This window comes from Pyrus communis, chromosome 5, assembly GCF_963583255.1.
Source record: "Pyrus communis chromosome 5, drPyrComm1.1, whole genome shotgun sequence".
NCBI lineage: Eukaryota > Viridiplantae > Streptophyta > Magnoliopsida > Rosales > Rosaceae > Pyrus > Pyrus communis.
In genome coordinates this window covers 29,438,091-29,450,282 of record NC_084807.1, presented here as the reverse complement: position 1 = coordinate 29,450,282, position 12,192 = coordinate 29,438,091, and the positions used below count along the sequence as shown (strand labels likewise).

The following is a 12,192-nucleotide window of genomic DNA, read 5'->3' as shown; positions in this document are numbered from 1 at the left end:
GATGTACCTAAGGTCCTCATTTTAAGGATTTGTGATGACTCTTTTTTATAAGAGCCATTAGATTTAATCAAATGGTACATTTTCATCTTAACTTCAAAAATCCAAGTGTTATCTATTTTCCAACAATCCGTTTCTGATAAATCAAACCATAAGCACAAAGGCCTTCTATATCCTCCTCTATCACTCAATAGGTGTATTTTTGCTCACCACCCTCTAGTGGTGGTAATGTTCATCATCTTATTTATCACTGTTGAATGAGTTTAAATTTTGATATTTATATCTATCCACTACACAGATCTCGAAATTTAAATCTATTTAACCGTGATAAATAGGATGGTGAACGAAAATAATCCCATTACTCAATGATGTAAGAGAGGCATTTTTCGTATCAAAGATAAACCTAATCAAGAAAAAAAAATTAAAGATACAAAAGATCACGACTTTCTGGCACAACACGCATGTTCTTTGTTTTTCTGTGTGTCTGGATCATATCAATTGATCGGTTAAATGGTCTCTGCATTGCAAGAAGATTAAAAAGATTGAAGCTTGCTTGACCTCCAAGAAACCAGCAAAATCATCATCAACTAATGGTCGTTGTCGATTCAGAACAGCCCGAAAAGAACCGCAAAGCCGAGGACGATCAGCCAAACAATGTGAACCAGAAGCAGCGCCTGAGCAGAGAGAGGGGCAGACCCCCCGTTGCCCACTTCACAAAACCCTAATTTTGCCACTTTAACACCGGCACATTGTGCCTCTTGGCACCCACACCAGTAGGTCACCCCGTCCACCCCACACACGGGGTCCGGTCTAAAGCAGCTTACCGGACACATGGGGCGGGACAAGGGTGACTCCACTTGTGCATTGCATCGATCCGCGGACGTGGCATCTGAGGGCAACCGGAGATTAATCATCGTAGATGATTCGTGGTCGGATCGAACTGTAGTGAAGGAACAGAAGACAATGATTGGGAAGAGGCTCAGGAGGATGAGAGGGACTGGCACCAATTTTGCGAAATGGGCTTCCATTGGATTTATGAATTATTTCACTCAATTTACCACGTAAGGCGAGCTTTTTCCTTTTCTTTCGAAATCAGGAATAAAAGCGGATGGATTTCGAAAGAAAAGCGAAGCGAAGCTCGCCTTTGTGTTCTGCAAAACCTTAAGAAATTTGAGGAGGAGAAATCATTTAAAGTTAAATTAAATTAATCTCAGCTCCCCAAAAAAATCCTTGTTGATCTTCTTCTTGTTCCCTTAACCTTCCCCAAATTTGAGAGATTTGATTCTCCAAATCAGGTCAGGTTAGGTTTAAGGATTTAGAAATTATGAAGTTGGCGAATCTGAGTTTACCATGGGAATGTTTGATCCCTTTTGACTACTTACTCAATATATCCTCTCGAATTTCTGTATAATTAGGGAGAGGATTAGCTTAACGTCCAGTTCAATCCCTAATTTTTCGGTGTTTAACGAAGGGAACAGAGATCGGACGCGTAATGTGCCTATTTTGAGTTTGATTTGCACATCTACAGTGTCGTTTTTGCGGCTGATAGATTTGGACAGTTAACGTTGATCTCGGCCGGATTTTTGGGACGGCCATTGTTCCCGCTTCTTTTCTCGTCACCAGCGGCGTTGAATTCATTACAACTATTACGTGTATTGGTTGTGGATTTTGGCGCGTATGCCATTTCTTTTACCAAATATACCTTTTCTTTTTCCGAAAACCCCTAAGGAAATGCCTCATAAATATATTGTTGTATTAAACAACAGAAAGTGCTATTCATATATCCATTTTACCTCTCACATACTCTTACTAATTTTTTATTACTGATCTTCTTCAATTCATTTGATCGGACGGCCGAAAATTGAAAAGGATGTGTAAGAAGGAAAAATGAGTGTGTGGACCCTAAAAAAACTTCCACAGTGTAGTATTAATACTAGCAAAGTTTTTTTGGTCGAACTTTTAGTGCAGACATTGAATTTGTTTATTTATGAGCTAGGTTAGTTATTTTTTTAGTAGCGAGTTAAATAGTTAGTTGTTAGGGGAGAAGAATTAGTGGGATCGTACATGCACCAAGATATACAAAGGCATTATTTTCGGCCACTATGGTAAAGCATCGTCTACTGAGCTAGGTCAATTACTTGTATCATTCTTTGTAAAAACAAAGGAGACCAAGCCTTTTGCACTCAAAATAGGTGCGGTCTTTCTGTGGTCCCAATAAGTGACTGACACATTTATTATCTTATATTTTCTTAATTTTGTTGTCATAAATTTAATATGTATATATCAAACACTCATTGAGGCCATAGAGAAGCCGCATTTATTTTAGATGCAGAAGATTTAATACAAAATGAAGGCTTTTAAAACAAAAGACCATTCTTGATGTAAAACATTTTACACCTCCCAATCATTAAGTAACTGTTACACGAGCAGTAATGTTTTGATGTAAATTTGAGATTAAGGATCTGAAATCGATTATTCGCTTAATCAAACGAAATTTAGTATCGTTACACGTTTGAAAATAATTGAAATAAATTAGCAGAAAATGTCGTCACACGTTTTGCTTAATAGTTTCACTTTAGTATCGTTAATTGGTATTTTATTTTATTTTTGGAGGGGTTGTTGCTCTAAATTTTGGGAACAAGAGACACGTGGCGAAGGGGACAGCCGCACAAAATTTGAAAACGACCAACTGTAATAACGAACTGGAAGACCACCTCCTCTAATTTCCTAGCTAGAAAATCGGAGGAGAAACAGAAGTAGAGTTGTCGGGTTTGAAAATGCAGGTAATTGCCAGGCTGATGACCAACAATTTCTCCTAAACATAAGACTCTTGTTCCACTATATGAACCCATTCTGTCCTCCAACATTTCCCTCAGCCTCAAACACCGCCCCTCCTCTCCTTTGATAAATTAATACCTAATATCGCGGACCCCGACGTCCAACTCCAAAACTCGCTCACTCGTCCCATCAACCGAATCAAATCATGGGAGGCTGTGCGAGCAAGCCAAAGGAGTTCGACGCCCCTCGCCCAGAGACCCTCCCTAGCGAGACCACCAGCCCCAAGAAGGCTGATGGCCCTCAGGAGGGTGAGGCCACTACTACAACCACCACCGCCACTACCACCGAGGCTGAGAAACAAGAGGAGACCACCACTGAAGCACCCTTGGTAGACCTCTCAAAGCCAAAGGAGAAGGGGGCTGAGGTTGCGACCGCACCTGCTGTTGTCCCTGCCATTGCAGCCGAGGCTGAGGTGGTAGCAACTGAGAAGCCAAAAGAGGAAGTGGTTGATCAAGCCGAAGTTGTTGCCAAGCAACTGGCGGAGATTAATCTCGTTGAGGCTGTGAAGGAGACTAAGGGGAAAGAGCTGGTGGAGGAGCCTGCACCGAAGGCGAAAGAAGAGGAGCCAGCGGCGGAGATCAAGCCAAAGGCCACGGAGAAGGATTTAGCAAAGGCAGCAGCTCCGGCCGCGGCAGAGGACAAGGCTAAGGATGCACCTCTTGTTACTGTTTGATCGCATTGCATGCGCTTCCAATCCAGCTTTATATTAATTAATGTATCCCGAAAACAAGAACCCTAAAGCCATCAAGTTAATGTGTAAATGCCAGAATTATATATTAAGTAGTGAAAATCCTATATTTTAATTCATTTATATGTATATGCCAGAATTATATATTAATCATGTATGTTTGAAAAATAAAATTTGTCACAAAAAATGTTAATTAGGACGGTCATTTCCTTCATGCAGATCAATCAAAATTTGTGTTACATATCATGTTGTGTTGCAAACTTTACATGGAAAAAGAAAAGAAAAGAAGACGTCAATATTCATCATCCGTTGGTATTAAAAACTATTTTAGTCAAAAGAAGACATTAATATTCATTCTGTGGTGATATTCCAAACTATTATGGTCGGATTCAAACGCGAGTGCAACGGGGCAACTGACCTACTCCAAATCCAATATTCATTCCCTTAGGGGCCGTTTGAAAGCCGAAGATCATTGAATTTTTAAGCATGAAAGAATCCGGCATGAAACTAATAGACAATCATGATCAAGAACTAATCATTCCAAAATTAAAGGAAAATTTATCAAAACATGAACTTCGATAAATCTGTAAAATACTTGACAATTTGAACATGATACAACAATTACACTAGCATTTTCATTACACTGAAGCGTGAAGATTGGATCGTGTGAACGTAATTAAGACAAATATTCGGATGGATTATGGCAAATTCGATATGATAATTAAGCTGACGACCATTATGATCACTTTTCTGACGCTGCAGGCTCAGCAACCTTCTCTGTTGTAAATTCCTCCACATCAGCCTTGCCTTCATCCTTCACAGCCAGCAATATCAGAACCACCAGCAACGGATAACTCACGGTGTTGAGCGCGAAATTCGTAACCAATTGGGCGAGGAAAGATGCCTTGTGCGTGTCGACTTGCCAAGCAACTGCTGCCCCTGCACTCTGTATTCCCTTGTAGAATCCAACGTACCTGTAAAATACATGCACAAAACACGTATTTAGCATCACAGTTAAAGGCCAAGTCTCGTGCGCGGATTGGAGTATCCAGTCCAATCCAATCGCGCGCGCAGAAAATGGCCTAAATGCACAAAGATCACTGAGATTAAAACTTGAGAACCGAGGCACGTTACCTGCTCAGAATTTCAGAGTTATCAGCCAAGGCTCCAATGATCCAGTAAACCATGCTCTGGAACATGGCATCAAGCAACCCGAAGCTGAAATACAACACGAATGGTCCTGCGAAAGCAGAGCCCGAGTCCTTAAAATCCAACTTCTCTGGCAAATCCCTGCGAGAGTAGTTGAGCTGGTTGGCAAGTCCGCCAATCCAAATGGCAGTCCCGAGGACACCAACCACAGAAATGCCAGCGAAACCCCTCGCCCTCCTACTCTTGAAGCTGAAATCCATGATGTGTCCAAGCGCGACGGACCCCAGCATCTGCGCTCCCCAGTAGAACACATTGTTGAATCCTCTAGTCCTCAGATTAAACATAGTCTGATTGACATTGTTGAATTGGTAGGTGTAAAAAAAATTGCTCGACCAAGCGGCCGGGATTATAAGAAGCATTTTCCAATTTGTAAACAGCTTGGCAATCTCAATGGCCTCAGTTGTGACATTTGAGTACAGAATGTCCGTACATTTAGTCCCGTCGTCCCGGACAACTTTGCTGGGGGGCAGGATAGCGAGGGTCAAAAGAGTCCCGATGGACATGAAAATCATGAACCCGATGTAAGTCGCATCGTTGACGGAAGTCGCTTCGCTCCGGTGGTAATTAAGAACGAAGGGGATTAGTCCTCCGATGACGCCGCCCATGTTGAAAATGCTCCAGAAAAGCGCGATGTACGTCCCCTTTCGATTCGGGGGAGGGTATGACGTCATGATGGCACCTTGACCGGTCCAGAGGAGGCCAGCGCCGATTCCGAGGATTGCTCCGGCAACAATGGCGAAAGCCTGGTGCTTATGGTGGTTGTAGTAGAGGAATGAGCCGGCGTAGAGAACGTAGGTGGAGCAGGCGGAGAGGAGGGTGAGGCGGGGGCCGAGGATGTTGTAGATTCCGCCGCCGAGGATACCGAAGACGGCGAAGGTGGTGTAGAGGGCGGTCAAGGCGTTGTTGGAGGCGGTCGGATCGACCTGGCCTCCGCCGCCCATGCCGGAGAGGGCGTTGAACATGCCAGGGCAGCAGAAACAGACGAATCCGATCAGACTCACTTGAACAAACGGCGAGTTGTACCTGAACTTCGACTGGGGCACCCCCGTCCCTCCCGATTCTTCCACTCCTTCGAAACCCATCGAATCCCAGATGATAAATTGAACGACTTTTTGACAATTCGATTATAAAGTTCCCCCCTTTTGGGAGCCAAACCGTTTTATTCGAGCGATATTCTAAACTAATCTAATTTACGAAGGGCGGGATTTGAGTGGGAGTGGAAGGGTCTGAAATTACGGGTGAAGAGTGTGATGAACTGACAATACGTGGTTGTGAATAGCAGATGGATTTAGCTCGGGATGATATAGTCCAGGACTACTTGCAAGGCTCAAAACGGACAAAGACTCTTGGATTGGACAAAGTGCATAGCAAATGACAATTTCTAGAGTCCAGGCTTTTTCTGGGTTTTCAGAATCTAGCGGGGTGTGAGAATGGCGCTGGAGAAAGGTCGGATTATAAACCCATATTCCCAACGGGACGGGATATGAAACTGCATAAAGAAATAAAAATATAACTAAAATAAGAAATTTTTTATAGGGTCAAGGAATCAGTCAGATTCAAATTTTCAATCACTCGTTAGATTATAGGTGGAAGGGAATCTTGTATTTTAATTCCTGTGGGAATCGAGAGATTTTTCAGTGTCATCGTCATACGAGGTGGTATATCACGTGTCCTTATATAAATAGTGAGTTATATGTATTAAAAGGTTAATAACTTAAAAATTAAAAATTTCCACCACTTGCATAAAAAAAACATGCGGTATACCATCCATATTTCCTCATAACTAAAAATTTCTCGTGGTAACGGCTATATTGTCCATAGAATCCTACTTAGGTGCTGAAAGAAGAGTAACAAGTGCTATTGAAAAACTAATCACAAATAGACACGTGTTTGTATAATTAAAATTAGAAATTATGATTAGACACTTGTTCATTTATAATTAGGTTTCAACAGCTTTCTTTCAGCAACAAAGCATACCATGGTACAAGACAAGAGAGGCAAAGTGTGAAGAGCGAAAACAACTTAGATATGGCAAGTTCTAATGAAATAAATACACATAGGTACAATATTACACATAATTCTATTTCATTGGTACAGAATGCTACAGTAATAGTATATTATTTCATTGGTACATAACATTGTTACAACCAACTTAGTTATTCTTATGTCTGTAACATACGACTCTTCTCTCTTTTTTTCCGTAACATCAAATGATCCAATAATTAATCAAACTTGGTTTTATGTCTAATTTGCAGGCGTAGATATTCGAGTAATTGTTAATTAAGAGTGGCGTTGTTGTTTTCAACTTGTTTGCCATACGTCACAGAAAAGTCTAAGTTTGGTTTGACAAAACCTTCGAACGCATGTGGCATTATTAGCTCATTAGACGGCCGGCCGGCCGGCAAGCAACTTTCATAATCTTGTTCAGTGTTAAAGACCCATTTGCCCCTGCATTGTTGTATGTGAGCTTGTCTGAAGAGAGACTTACCTACAACGATAATGTTATCATAGAATACGCCTAACAGGATTATTAGTCTTCGTGGTGACAGAGTAGTTGGAAGATAGCCCATGTGGTAAAAAAAACTAGGATCTAAGTTCTTCTGGTGAAGTCTGTTAGATTTATACCCAAAATTAAAAATTTCGTCAACTTTCCATTAATTATTAGCACATGAGACTCACAAGGAGACTATAAGCCTATAAAATATTATATTGTTGTGTGATAGGATGACTGACTTGGAATATTGTTTCGTCAGAGCTTATGTGGTGTACTATCCTGTGTTTCGAGCATACTAAAAAATCTCTCTATCAATAATAGCGTTAGAGAAAGGATAAAGGGATGACATAGGTTTCAAGATGATAGGTTTTGGCTCAACTCCATTTTCTGTTGTAGTTTTTGGAAGTAGATGAGATCCTAATAAGATGAAAACAAAACACCATGACCCTAATCTACAACAAGAGAAGACAAATGCATCAAATGTGAAGTTGAAATCTGGGGACCATGTATCTAAAAGTCAACAAACAAATCAAACTGGAAACACAGGGGATTATGCTCCACGATTACGACGCTTCAATTTTAAAAACAAAAGTAAAATATTTCACATTTTGTGTGTAGTCATGTACTAGTATAATATAACGAAAACCTAATAAGATGATCCAGGAGCAATGCTCAAGCCCTTTCGAGGCCCCTGGAGCGACACTCAAACCTCCACTGAGGCCTCTCAAGAACTGCTCAAGCGTTGCTCGAGTGGCTACTCTTTAAAAGTCTTTTAACATGTCTTAAAACCACTTAGTACTACGGTTCAGTGGTATTTCTCTTTACTTGTAAGTGAAAAGTCTTAGATTCAATTCTCGTCAATAGCAAAGTTGAACCACATTATTAGCAAACTCATTGTAAGACTTAACCCACTCCCCCCACTTCCTTAGTATATATACTATTGTTTGTTCAAAAAAAAAAAAAAAAAGGGTCCTAAAAACAAAAAGTAGGATTTAGACAGCACAACCCAATCATCTACCAGCAAAAACACACTGACAAGTAGGGGGGCCTCCGAAACACAACGGCCCAAAGGAAAACCTGATCCACCTTGAACATCCACCTTTGAACTGGATGAAAGAACAATAAGACGACAATTTGCAAAATGGTGAGTTCCAACCCAAAAAATTTCAATACCTCATATGATTTGGCATCTATCACTCTTATTGCAAAAATCTGACACCGTTTAGTTAATCACAGCTCATATTAAGTGGACACGTCCTACCTTTCGGCTAAAACAACGACGAAAGCATCCTACGGTGAAAAATGTCTGGTGTGGAACAGCCCAGTAACTGGTTGAATTGGCGAACAATTGAGAGAAGTCAAACTCTATGCTCCTTTCTTGCGGTTCTGAAGCGAAAATCCTGATTCCTTTGCATTATCTTGATTAGTTGTCTCCTCGATCATTCGAACACCATGATCATCAGATCCTTCAGAGGAAGCATCATCACTGTGCGTGCCTCCAGTTGATCCAAGGGTGGAAGGATTGTTAACCAAGCTTTTGTAGATACTTAAGGCTTGAGAGATCATGCCAGCAGGATTATTTGAAGCACTAGGAAGCAACACTGTTGTGCCCTGCAAAACCGTTCAAGAAAAAGAAGGCAAAATACTTTATCAATCAATTAAGCATTCATTAGACGCAGCATGTATGTTATCCAAAGTTAAGACGGTTTGGTATTCACCTGTTTAGCGATATTACCAAAGGCACCAACGTACTGCTCAGCAATTTTCAAAGCAGCTGCCTGCAAATCAGACCACAATATTAGTTGCTTTCCTCCACATGTACAAAACACACGAAAGAGAGTTTCATAAAAGCTGTATACCACATGATCATTACTTATAAGGAAAAACTCTTGGCTCTAGAAGATGTAATGCACATAGGATTTATGGGGGACGGGCAAAATAAGTGAAAAAGAAGAAACAGTAACCAGTTAAAAGTCCATACAAGGAATAAACAAACAAACAAAGATAAAGATCCCAAAACCCCAAAACTACAATATTTTTTAAAAATAATAGTAAGCCAATTTGACAAGATGCGGGAGGGGAAACCACATGATATTATGTACTTATATGAAAATAACAGTGTAATCATTGTAGTGGATGACAAGTGTGATGTGTTGGACTTGAAAAATATCTAGTAATCCTGAAGGGTTAGAAAGAACTGCAAAGATGGCAAATGTGAATGTGTAATACATAGGAAAGTTAGTTGTTCTGTGATTGCTGCATGAAGATGATGCAAATCTCTGAGGAAGAAATATTATTTTTCCAATTATACACCTTTTATTAAACATTAACATTACTTGTAGTTGAAGGTATAGTTTGGAATCCCCGGCTTGAATATTCTATGCATTAATTGCTTCTTTTTTATTTTTATAAGAAAACAAGTCTGCCTATTTCAAAACAAGCACGATGAAGGGAATTGAAGAACTCACCTCTGCACCCCCACTTTCATTGAGAGACTTTGACACAAGGGAAATTCCTCGAGATGTTGCATTTGCTTTAGCAAGAATGGATTGCGCTTCTCCTGTAAAAAGAGAATGGAGAATTCAATGGAAGTATGACTAAAGGACCACAAACATCAAATGTCCACAATATATTATTGCACACTACTGGGACTAGATTATATCAGAACTTTATCTACCTTCTGCAGCTAAAATTATAGCACTCTTCTTTCCATCTGCGATGTTTATGTTGGCCTGCCTTTCTCCTGTGAAAGATTAAACACATTAGTTTCTGCCAGTGCATATTCCTACTTTATAGAGTAACTAAAATACTTCAGGTAAAGGAAGTCCACAAATTCAAAAAGAAAGCCATCATCTGTTTGCAATCCTAGGGACTAAGTCTAACGACAGCGTTTCACTTGCATCATGTATAACTGAAATATCAAACAAACGTGGAAGTCCTTACCCTCAGACTCAAGAATTTGAGCTCTCTTTTTTCGTTCTGCTTCTGCTTGCATCTCCATAGCTTCCCTCACCGCACGAGGAGGAGTTATGTCCTCTACACAAGTATGAACAGTCAAACATTTAGAAAAGATTTCTGAAGAAAATAACAAAGAGTATCGACAAAACACTTGAAAAAGGGATCTATTACTTATTTCATAGCGGAGGCACTCCAACCCCCATGCTGATGCAGCCTTGTTGAGAATTGTCTGCAGAATGATGCCACTCATATTATTTCTTAACCTAAAATGTTAGCTTACAAGGAAAATGAGGTTTCATTAAGCTGCTGAAACAATCTTTAAAAACAAGTCTAGACAATCTTAAAGCATCACCCCCATCAGACATTTTCTTGTTACCAGAAAATTATCATATAAAATCATAAAAATACGGGACAAAACAATCTTGTCAGAGACTCAAACCAACATTATTACTTCAAATAAGAACAAGTTTTTCCAGAGTTTTAATCGTTACAGTTATTAGAAGCAAAAATGGAGATAAACATACCACTATCTCATCATTGAGGGATTCTCTTTCCTCAAACGTCTTGTCAAGAGTGATTTTCCCGATCGCAATACGCATGGTAGTCTGTGCAAGCTGAATAGCTGCATTAATAGGATTGTCAACACCATAGGAGGCCAGCATAGGATCCACAATCTGCACTCACATAAGAAATAATCGAAAAGAAGCTCTCAGTGACCCAGTAATGAACACGGCGCACAATCCCAATTCAGGAATGTGATATTACCCTAACATAAAGCACACCATCAATCATAAGGGCGACATTGTCTTTGGTAATGGCGGACTGGTCAAGAACATTGATGACCTCTTCTTTCAAGGAATGCACATAAGCGATTCTATCCACAAACGGAATCAAGAAATGGATTCCAGACGGCAGAGTCCTGATGTACTTTCCGAACCGCTCAATCACAAAGGCCTTCTTCTCAGGCACAATCCGAATGCCCCAATTCCTGGGAGGCGTAATCCCATAGCTTCTACACATAAAAGCCCGAGTAACTCACTGAGACGCACAAACTCGCCGGACCCGTAATTTCAAAAACCACAAACACGCGAAACCCAAATCAAATCTGCAAGTCATTTCTGATGTTACCGATAACACACCAACCAATGCACACAAAAGAGTAAATTACCTGAGATCGCGGCTGCTCCGGTAGTTTCGAACGGCAAGCAGATTGTGCGACGGTGCGAACGCAGACGGAGAGGGAGAGGGAGAGAGAAGTGGGGTCGACTGTTTGAGGATTAATGACGAACAGGTGGTGAGCGCTCTGACGCCGGCGGATTGGGAGGCGTGGAGGCGCCTCAGAGCTCGCAGCGAATTGAGGGAATTCAGCTTGAACATACTCATCTTCTTCGCTGTTGCGGATTTCCGCGGTGGTAGTAAGAATTTCAATAGGCGGTTTCACAGAGGCGAAGACGAAGTAGACGAAGGAGACGAAGGGTTTTATAAAGCCCTTGCTGTCATGTTGGAGAATCAAATCTGACTACTCACTACTCACTACTCACTCGCGGCTTATTTTCTCTCACAAAATACAATTCAGCTATTTTTGCATCGGCGTAAATCGAAAATATATATATATATATATATCATTTAATCCAAAAAATAATAATAATAATTCTTCTCTTTTTTTTTTTCTTTTTTTTTTCTTTTTTTTACTTTTGATTTTCAGATATAATTGCGGCATTTGCCTGAAAATTTGCTTGCCCAAAACCCGACAGTATTACCTGAAAATTACCAATACATTTTAGAAGTTTTAACGAAACATTTTTGGTACTGTTCATTTTTAATGAAATATCACACTTTTGTCTTTCCTTGATACTATTAACTAAACATTCATTTGTCATTTTTCATTAAAACTAATGTTCTTATTTTTTACTTTTCGTTAGTTTTCCTATACATTTTTTGAGTATTTTGAGTGCCTTGGGAACAAGGTTCTTTACACACCAAATGTACCAAATATAATAATACAGTT

At 40.2% G+C, this 12,192-nt stretch overlaps 4 protein-coding genes across 5 annotated transcripts; 1 reads left to right on the top strand and 3 right to left on the bottom strand.

The window, feature by feature from the left end:
• Positions 1-602: 602 nt before the first annotated feature.
• Positions 603-1,025, bottom strand: LOC137734583 (uncharacterized). The gene has a single exon (XM_068473819.1). The coding sequence runs from the start codon at positions 1,023-1,025 to the stop codon at positions 603-605; it is 423 nt and encodes a 140-aa protein (XP_068329920.1).
• Positions 1,026-2,980: 1,955 nt separating this feature from the next.
• LOC137734582 (uncharacterized) lies at positions 2,981-3,508 on the top strand. Its single transcript, XM_068473818.1, has one exon. It carries the CDS (start codon positions 2,981-2,983, stop codon positions 3,506-3,508), a length of 528 nt encoding a protein of 175 aa, XP_068329919.1.
• A 631-nt stretch (positions 3,509-4,139) lies between these two features.
• On the bottom strand, positions 4,140-5,940 carry LOC137735424 (UNC93-like protein 1). The gene is made up of 2 exons (XM_068474845.1): positions 4,658-5,940; positions 4,140-4,497 (listed from the first exon to the last, which is right to left on the bottom strand). The coding sequence occupies exons 1-2, from the start codon at positions 5,812-5,814 to the stop codon at positions 4,266-4,268; spliced, it is 1,389 nt and encodes a 462-aa protein (XP_068330946.1). The 5' UTR covers positions 5,815-5,940; the 3' UTR covers positions 4,140-4,265.
• A 2,450-nt stretch (positions 5,941-8,390) lies between these two features.
• On the bottom strand, positions 8,391-11,713 carry LOC137735071 (uncharacterized). 2 transcript variants are annotated; one of them, XM_068474441.1, is made up of 9 exons: positions 11,353-11,713; positions 10,950-11,196; positions 10,709-10,858; positions 10,356-10,413; positions 10,170-10,262; positions 9,904-9,969; positions 9,695-9,786; positions 8,945-9,004; positions 8,391-8,837 (listed from the first exon to the last, which is right to left on the bottom strand). In XM_068474441.1, the coding sequence occupies exons 1-9, from the start codon at positions 11,565-11,567 to the stop codon at positions 8,592-8,594; spliced, it is 1,227 nt and encodes a 408-aa protein (XP_068330542.1). In that variant the 5' UTR covers positions 11,568-11,713; the 3' UTR covers positions 8,391-8,591. The 2 variants fall into 2 exon arrangements, with proteins under 2 accessions (XP_068330542.1, XP_068330543.1); XM_068474442.1 differs by having other exon boundaries at positions 10,950-11,193.
• Positions 11,714-12,192: the final 479 nt, after the last annotated feature.

Excerpts from the sequence above, each read along its gene's own strand:
- LOC137734583 (XM_068473819.1), bottom strand. The coding sequence starts at position 1,025 with ATGGAAGCCCATTTCGCAAAATTGGTGCCAGTCCCTCTCATCCTCCTG.
- LOC137734582 (XM_068473818.1), top strand. The coding sequence starts at position 2,981 with ATGGGAGGCTGTGCGAGCAAGCCAAAGGAGTTCGACGCCCCTCGCCCA.
- LOC137735424 (XM_068474845.1), bottom strand. The coding sequence starts at position 5,814 with ATGGGTTTCGAAGGAGTGGAAGAATCGGGAGGGACGGGGGTGCCCCAG. Across the intron at positions 4,498-4,657 it reads AACTCTGAAATTCTGAGCAG|GTACGTTGGATTCTACAAGG; the intron begins GTAACGTGCCTC and ends TGTATTTTACAG.
- LOC137735071 (XM_068474441.1), bottom strand. The coding sequence starts at position 11,567 with ATGAGTATGTTCAAGCTGAATTCCCTCAATTCGCTGCGAGCTCTGAGG. Across the intron at positions 9,970-10,169 it reads TCAAATTCTTGAGTCTGAGG|GAGAAAGGCAGGCCAACATA; the intron begins GTAAGGACTTCC and ends AATCTTTCACAG. Across the intron at positions 9,787-9,903 it reads TATAATTTTAGCTGCAGAAG|GAGAAGCGCAATCCATTCTT; the intron begins GTAGATAAAGTT and ends CTCTTTTTACAG.